Source organism: Buteo buteo, chromosome 3 (assembly GCF_964188355.1).
Source record: "Buteo buteo chromosome 3, bButBut1.hap1.1, whole genome shotgun sequence".
In the NCBI taxonomy this organism is placed as follows: domain Eukaryota; kingdom Metazoa; phylum Chordata; class Aves; order Accipitriformes; family Accipitridae; genus Buteo; species Buteo buteo.
Genome location: NC_134173.1, coordinates 22,799,086 through 22,807,443, shown reverse-complemented (window position 1 = coordinate 22,807,443; position 8,358 = coordinate 22,799,086). Strand labels below are relative to the sequence as shown.

General features: G+C 41.4%; 1 protein-coding gene across 1 annotated transcript; it reads left to right on the top strand.

The window, feature by feature from the left end:
* The first annotated feature begins 249 nt into the window (after positions 1–249).
* On the top strand, positions 250–7,643 carry LOC142028963 (myosin regulatory light chain 2, smooth muscle minor isoform-like). The gene is made up of 4 exons (XM_075023068.1): positions 250–505; positions 1,810–2,008; positions 2,172–2,333; positions 6,097–7,643. Exons 1-4 carry the CDS (start codon positions 416–418, stop codon positions 6,267–6,269), a joined length of 624 nt encoding a protein of 207 aa, XP_074879169.1. The 5' UTR covers positions 250–415; the 3' UTR covers positions 6,270–7,643.
* The last annotated feature ends 715 nt before the right edge of the window (positions 7,644–8,358 follow it).

Sequence of the window (8,358 nt, the reverse complement as noted above, 5' to 3'; positions counted from 1 at the left end):
GCCGGCTGAGGCTTGTTTTTAACGCAGCTCGGCTCTATCCTTCCTCACCAGCTTCTCTGGGCTCTCCCCCGCCCAGCACACCCACGCCCCCAGTCTCAGGGCCCGCCCCCGGCGCGGCAGCCGCCAGCGGGACTCCCTCCACCCTTCCCGCTGCCCGGCACCTGCAGGCGGCGCCCGGGGCCCAGCACCGGCCGGCGGCGGCGGCTTCCCCCGGGCTGCGCCAACGCTGCCGGAGGGGGGGGGGGGGAGAATCGGTTGGCGTGAACGTCCTGAACCAGCCGCCCCGAGGAGGGAAGGGGCTGCGGTCGTTCGGGGAAAGGAAAGCCTCTCTGCCGTTTCGCTCCCTCCGTCGCTTTTCCCGCCGCCACCCGCTGTCGGCCCGCCGCTCGTCCCTCACCCTCCGGTGGGGAGGGCGATGGTTTCTCCGGGAAGGAGCGGGAGTGCCGCCGCCGCTTACCTCCTTTCCGCCTCTGCCGGGTACCGCGTCCGCGCAGCGACCGTTGGGGTGAGGCTGGGAGGGTCCGGGTGCTGCCAGTGGGGAGGTTTGGGGGTGGGGACGGGCTGTGGAGAGTGTGACCGTTGGTGGCAGCCGTTGGGGCAGATGCTGCTGAGGAGAAGCGATGGCGCCGGGCCGGCCCCCGCCGACGGTTGAGGCTGAGGCAGTCACGTCCGTGGCTCAGCTCATACCAATAAGTTCTGCCTGACCTCCATTTACTTTTATGCATTTAATTTTACCCGAAAAATACTACAGGTCTGCCATACCTGAAGGCCAAACTCTGCTGCCTACTCCTTTAATCAAAAAGGGAAAGCAATCAACTGCCGGAGCCTCAGCCTCAACCGTCGGCGAGGTCGAAGGGCCAGCGCCGAGCTTCGAGCAAGGGGTTAAAGCCAAAAGCGGCTGCGTGTAGGCTTAGCAACAGATAAATTAAGTGACAGTGGTAGCAATGAAATGGACCAAAGCGTGGCCATTGCTCTGCGTTGTTCAGACCCAAACTCACTTAGCTGGAGTGTTACAGGTGAAGATACCTTCTTCTGAGCAGTTTATGTAGGGAGACAAGCAAAAGCAGTGCGAGTTGGTTACTTTCCCTTTTTGATTAAAGGTGTAGGCAGCAGAGTTTAGCTTTCGGGTATGGCAGACCTGTAGTATATTTTGGGTAAAATTAAATGCATAAAATTAAATGGAGGTCAGGCAGAACTTATTGGTATGAGCAGAAATATAGCTTGCACAATTTTCCCCTAGTTTTAGGGTGGTTTAAATAATGTAAGGCAAGGCGAGAGACCCATCATTATACAAAATAGCAACTACTTATCACTGTCAGGTGTCAAGTATAGCTGCTTTAGAGATTGCTCAGGTGAACTGAGTTGTGTTTTTCCTTCCTGCACTACCTAATATTGCACACAGTTATTGTGTGTCTGTATCCATACAGAGCTCTTTCACAGGTTTAATGACAGCTCTCAAAACCTAGCTTTGCTCTTTTAGACTTGAGACCAGTCTGAGTTCCCTACTTGCAGGTGCATGTATCAAGAAGGAATCCAGACAAAAGCTGTCCCTTTGAAGAGTGAAATTCCAGTTTAACTTATGTCTTCTTTTAGTGATTTTTTTTTTTTTAGGAGTCTGTCTTTCATTTGTTTGTATTTTCTGCTTCTCTTCTTCCCTTGTTGATTAGGGAAATATGTTCTGATGAGAGGAAATGGAAGTGTGTTAGAGGTATTTTCTATCGGTGACCTTTAACGTTAAACCTTAGTACAGTTTTTTTTAAGTCCTAGCTCTGATCTTACTGTATTTACCATATTTACTTTTCTCCCTAGTGTCCAAAAATCAACATGTCCAGCAAAAAGGCAAAGACGAAGACCACCAAGAAGCGCCCTCAGCGTGCCACTTCCAATGTGTTTGCAATGTTTGATCAGTCGCAGATTCAAGAATTCAAGGAGGCCTTCAATATGATTGACCAGAACAGGGATGGCTTCATTGACAAAGAGGACTTGCACGATATGCTTGCCTCCCTTGGTAATGACACTTTTCTGTTTACAGTTGCCAAGCAAATTTGTGCTGTTAAAATAATTGAGTTTGGGATAGCTTATGAGAGATGTCTCGGTTTGTATTGCGCTATGCAGATTGCTTTTTCTTTTAGTTCGAAAGCTAAAACAAGTATGAATCCCTTTATTTGTAGGAAAGAATCCGACGGATGAATACCTGGATGCCATGATGAATGAGGCTCCAGGCCCCATAAACTTCACTATGTTCCTCACAATGTTTGGTGAGAAGTTAAATGGCACAGACCCAGAAGATGTAATCAGGAATGCTTTTGCTTGCTTTGACGAAGAAGCAACAGGTACGTGGGTGAAACTCAACTGCTTGTGGGGGCAGGGAGGTTGCTTTTATGTTGTTTATTTGGGTTTCTAAATAGTATGCTGATTTTTGAACCTTTATAAATGAAGTATGACAGTAATCATAACTGGCATATTCTACCAAGTAATGAGAATCTGACTTATTACTGACTGAGAGTAAAAACTGGCTGTTCTGTGTGAGTACTGAGAACTAGTAGTAATGTTGTTCTGTGGGGCTTTGAAGAAGAGTGTTTTAACTGGGCAGTGTGTATGTTCCTCAAACTGGAAAATAAGATGCATTTGCTCTAAGAAGATGAGGACTTCAAATTGGTGATATGTGATTTTCTACGGCATTGAAAAGGTAACAGATGTGAAATCTGTAATACAACTGAGTTTGTCCTCTCCCTGCAGTACATCTGAGATGCATCTGAATTCTTTGCTGTTTTTAATATTTCAAGACAAGTTGTCCAGACTACATAAAGTCTTTTGAACCCTTATCTTGCTTAGTGTATGTTATGGCTCTGATGACAAATGCCAGGTGTCATGCCCTCACCCGCAGCTCAGTTTGTTTTCAGGTTGCAGGAAGGGCTATAGCCTTGATGATCTAAAGATAAAAACTGGGTGGGTCTAGAAGACAAATTACAGATTGGACTGACTTGCATAGCAAGACGGGGGAAAAGAGGAAAATGCAGAGCTGAGTTTTACTGTATCAGGCTTTCAAGGTTGCGCCTATAATCTTGAGGTTAGAGTTTATGCTTTTATTTATTTATTCATGTAGGCTAAGATTCTGGAGAAGTGTGTAGCAACCAGGGATGAATCCTTAGGACAGTTCTGCAGAATTACAGAATATCAGCACTTTGACATCTTGTGAACACGTATTTCTAGTGCATGCTGAAATTATGTAGCCTCTGTACTAGAGATGTCACTGTCTCACAACTGGCCACCACAATATTTCAATCTAACCTGTGGATATGTGCTCTGAACCTTTCAAAGGATTTATTCCATTTCAAACAGCTATTTTCAGTCTGTGTATTTTTAGCACCTTTTGCCTTTTCAAAGAGCATTCCCTTCCTGCTGAGGTGTAGGTAAACAGGCTTTCTGTTGGTAAGGCCTTTTCAAATGTTAATTGACTTCCTCCCTCTCAAGGGAAATCTCTTTACCATCTCCTAGAGAAGGAAGTTTTGTTAGTAGGTTAATTATTTTCTCTCCACAGGTAGACTGACTCACTGTACTACAGGGGTTTTTTTTGTGGTGCACCAAAACAAGAGCCTGCAAACTACGATATAAAGAAAATGATTGTGCTACCAGTTCTTTTGAACAGTAACCTTCTACGTCTATGTAAACAATAAGTTACTAGTTCAGGCCTCCGTGTACTGATAAGATTGATTTTATTATCTTTCATCTCTGTGTGGTAAATGTTTTAGTCTAAGTCCTAGGATGATTTGAGGATAATGGTTCCACAGTCTTTTTTGTGCCTTATGCCATCCTCAAATTTTAATCAGGAAACATATTAGATAGTTATGCTGTTTTATTGATTTTTGATTCATAATAGTGAAAATGCAGTCTTCAAAACAATGTGTGATGTATTTGTAGAACCCATGTGATGTGTGCCTTTTATTCATTTTATTTTCAGATTGGGCTTCTGATCAGTTTGTTCCTTTTAAAAATGAACAAAATCATCTCCAGCTGTCAAACCTTTTTATTTTTTTCTTTTTTTTCACTTCATGATCTCCACGTGCATGTGTGTTATGGGCCTGATTTTCTAGCTTTACATCAGTGTACCTCTTTTGAAAGAGAATAATACAAAGCAGATCCTCCTGGTGAGGATAAAGTAATTGTTTGGGTTTTTTTAACTTATATTTTCTGTATTGCTGATCTAGTTGGGTATGTTGCTTCAGTGTTACTATTGTATGTAGTACTATGAAATTAGTATAAAAGTTGCATCTATCTACTTTTGGTATATCTTCTGCTCTTTGATCTTGCATTGTCATCTGTTTTGTGTTGTCTGCCATGGGGTGAATCTTAAATTTTGTTTCATTAATTTGTTACTCTCCATCTACACTGAAGCTCTGTGTGAGGGAGTGTGGGAGTACTGTTTGCTTTACAATTCAGTGCTGCTAAAACTTTTAGTGTATTCCTAGTCTGGCAATTTAGGTCAGTGTTTAAACACCTAGCTGTTCAAACAGAAGCAGTTAAGTCCTTGAGGCTAAACTTGCAGCGCCAAGGCCTTGCATTCTTTGAATACTAATCCTTATGTCATCTCTCATCACTACTTGGTCTCTGTAAAACTGCAGAAATAGAAAGCCTAATCTGTTTAGCTGGTTTTTTTCCCCTTCTTTACACACATCTGCAAAGAGGCAACTCCAAAATTTGACCGGATTAAGATGGGCCTGGCTATCTGAACGTTCTCCCTGTTTTTAAAGTAGAACATTGCTGTTAGCCTTCTTCATCTGGAGTCAGTGCTCAAGGGCTTGTCTACACTGTGATATGATGCTGTTTTGATTAGCATATGTTGAAACACGTGGTTTTTTCCCTTCCCCACACCATATACCAACCCCATGATAATTTGTCGTGCTCACTGACTGCCTTTTGGTCCCCTGATTCCATTTGGCTTTGTCTCTTTAATGAACTCTGTTTGCTTAAGTTATTCAACTCTCTTTCCAAAGCAGAACTTTTTTTTTTTTTTTTTATTCACATTCTAACTGAATCTACATCAGTTGATGTGGGTGTCTTCTTATGCTTTCCAGCTGTTCTACACAGTTTTTTTTTTTTTTTTTTTTTTTTTTTTTTTTTTTTTTGGAACATACTTCTACCTCCTCTGGTTTATTGATATTTGTCCAACTAAAGTTCAATAACCAATTTCTTTCTCAAGTGAGGCAACTATTGTGCATTTAAAGGCATGGTAGGTCTTATTTCAACATTAAGTGGTTTCTGCATTCTTCTATTTACCATTTGTTGTGTGGATTCCTTTTTTCATCTCTAAACTTTCGTGGAATTATTTGGCAACTGGTGGTTCTGCCCATCTATTGAAATTGAATTAACAGAACATACTTGGCAACTGCTCATTTTTATATCTTTGTTAATTTCCTCCAAAATCTTCTGCTAATATTTTAGCATAAAATAAATAACTTAATATATCCTACCTCTTTTTTACTATCCTCTCCCCCTCTACCTCTCCACAGTAAACATTATTCCTCCCTCCTGAGTTAACTTGCTCAATCCTGTCTGAAAGTCTTTTCTGTTATAAGCTCTTTCCCTGGACGCTTGCCAGCAGTTCTCTGTATCCATGTAAACCACCTCCAGCAACAGTATTGTGCAGCAGTGAAGAGCCAACCAGTGGTTATTTAGTCCCCAGAGGAAACTAGCTTATAGAGGATGCGCAAATACATCCAATTAAGTCAAAAAATATATAATTCAATTAAGAGAACAGCTTGTGTAATGAAGACTAGCAGTGACAGGAACTTGTTTTTCCACTTTTAGCTGTTGAAGATCAATAGATGGAAATAGGTGTTACTAGATCCCAGCAGATCAGGCCCTCTTTTCAAAAATCTGTATGAAATGCATCAAACTTCCCCCCTCTTTCCCTTCGTATTCAAGGAATTTCTTTAGAATTTAGTTAAGAAAGTATTTTGGGCTCTTGGTGCAAATGCATATATTACATGCTGTATTAGTTAATTGCATGTCTGTTGGTGTGTCTGTCTTACTGCTTTTGAAGACTCAGCTCAGGAACGGCTTCCCTTTTGTGTTTCTCTCTATACCTCATTCTAGGGTTCATCCAGGAAGACTACCTGCGAGAGCTGCTGACAACAATGGGAGACAGGTTCACAGATGAAGAGGTAGATGAGCTGTATAGAGAGGCACCGATCGACAAAAAGGGGAATTTCAACTACATTGAATTCACACGCATCCTGAAACATGGAGCAAAAGACAAGGATGACTGAGCAAATCCCTGGATACCAGCAGATAGTGGGTTTTTTCCCCCCATAATTTTATTTCTTGGGATCTGTTTTTTTCTCTTTTTTTCTTGTTGGGACCTTTTGCATACATTTTTAGCATTCCAGCTTTTTCCTCTGTGGACTCTGGGGCTGCTCAAGCACACCTGCACCTTTGTAATAAGACTGGATGGAAATGGCAGGGAGAGAGGACAGCTTACAGTGATAGAGGTTTAGGGAAAAAGATCAGTGAGTGTGGAGGCCCAGGTAAAATTGTCAGTGCTACTCATCCTAGCTAGATTGATTTTACATTTTTAATGGTAACTTTTCAAATAAAACACTGCTATATTAAGTACATCATTAAAATTTTCATGCAAGAAGTGGAGTGTTTATCTAATCATATCTGAAAATATTTTTGCAACTGTATGCAGTCATGTTATTACCTATTTTTGCCTTAAAAATGAAGTGTAAGTCATTTATGCATACTGCTGTTTGTACTTCAGGGACTGAGTACTTCACTTACTACTGTGAGCATATACAATGAAGAAATTCCCATCCTTTGAATTTTAGTACATTGTAAATTAATGATTTCTGTCTAAGTCTTGCACATTAAACATTTTAAATCTTGTGGATGTCATTGAGGGAGTATTTTACCACCTTAGTACCTTTATTTCTGGACACTGAGTACAGTATTAATACTGCTTTTTAAAAACTTACATGGTAAATCCTAGTGTTTTCTTAAAAAAAGATAGCGTGTGTGAGTAGAATGCTTGAGTGATGCCTCTTACCAGATCTGCAGGACTGACAATGTAGAATTCATTACATTTCATTGCAACCATTTGGTTTTTTCTTTCTTTTCTCTTCCCATCTTTTTTCAAAGTGCAGTGAGAATGGGGCTGGATGAAGAAGGAGGGTGTGCTGTATCTGTCCTTTTTGTTTTCTATCTGAAAATGTTATTCTTGCTTTCCAAATGAAACAATATACAATACATTTTTAAGAGCTTCTGGTGAGAGTGGTGCTTTGGGTGTGTGAGAAGGCAGATTCCTTTTGTTCCATTTCTTGTAGTTATATCCTCTAGTTCTTGTGATATGGAATGCATAGCAGATTTGCTACAGTACTCTGAAGCAACTTTGCCATAATCTGAATACTTGTGGTTCTGTTTTTTTGGCCTTGAGAGAAAGGGTGATCAGAACTGCTTTTGTCACTTCTAGGAATTATATTGTTATCCCTTAAGAATTTAGGTTACAAAATTAAGAAATGTCATCTGGCTGAGAGCATTTTGTGGTTTCTTGGCAGGCTGCTATTGCAAATTGAACTTTTAATAAATTTCATTAGAAGACAGTGATTATTTGTTTTAGAAATACACTGTTCTTTCATGAATAACCTACCACGACTGTAGTCTTTTGAGAAGGACAGTGCCATAAAAATCGTTCACTGGTATCTGTAAGAAAAAGCTCAGAAGCTTCTGCTCTAACTCAGTCCCAGTTAGCTTTGAAAAGGAATGGGAATGGTGCAAACACAGAAAGGGTCACAGGATGCTAACAGTAGGCCTGTAAGAAGAGTATGGAAGATGCTGAAATACAGAGAGGGGGAAAAGGGTTCAAAATGCTTTCGGAGAAGACAGAAGAAGAAATTCACATGCTTCAAAAATAAGTTTTCTCTCAGTGGCTCCTTTTTTGCTGAAAATAGTTACATTTTGAGGGGGCAGAGATAAAAACTGGAAAAAGAACTTTTGTAAACTATCAGTGAAACCAATTTTGCCCTGTCTGAAGGAGGTGAAGTCGGCCAGGTCCTCACCAGCCCCCCAGCTGAGGACAGCCTCCCTCCTTCCCTCTGCACCACAGGCGAGTCTGCCTTTCCTCCCAAGGGAGGCGGCTGGGAACTTGAGGCCAGTATCCAGAGCCATCAGTAGGTGGCATTACAGCTCCTAGCACTTACTTGGCTGAAGTGCAAACGGCTCACAAAACTTTTTTTTTTTTTTTTTTTTTAGTCCCTTTAGTGGAGCATACAGAGGAAAATAGGGTCCGTTCCCACCAAAGATCTGCTCCTACCACAACACGGACTAAAGCTGTCGGGATTTTTCAAATTGCAGCTTTTG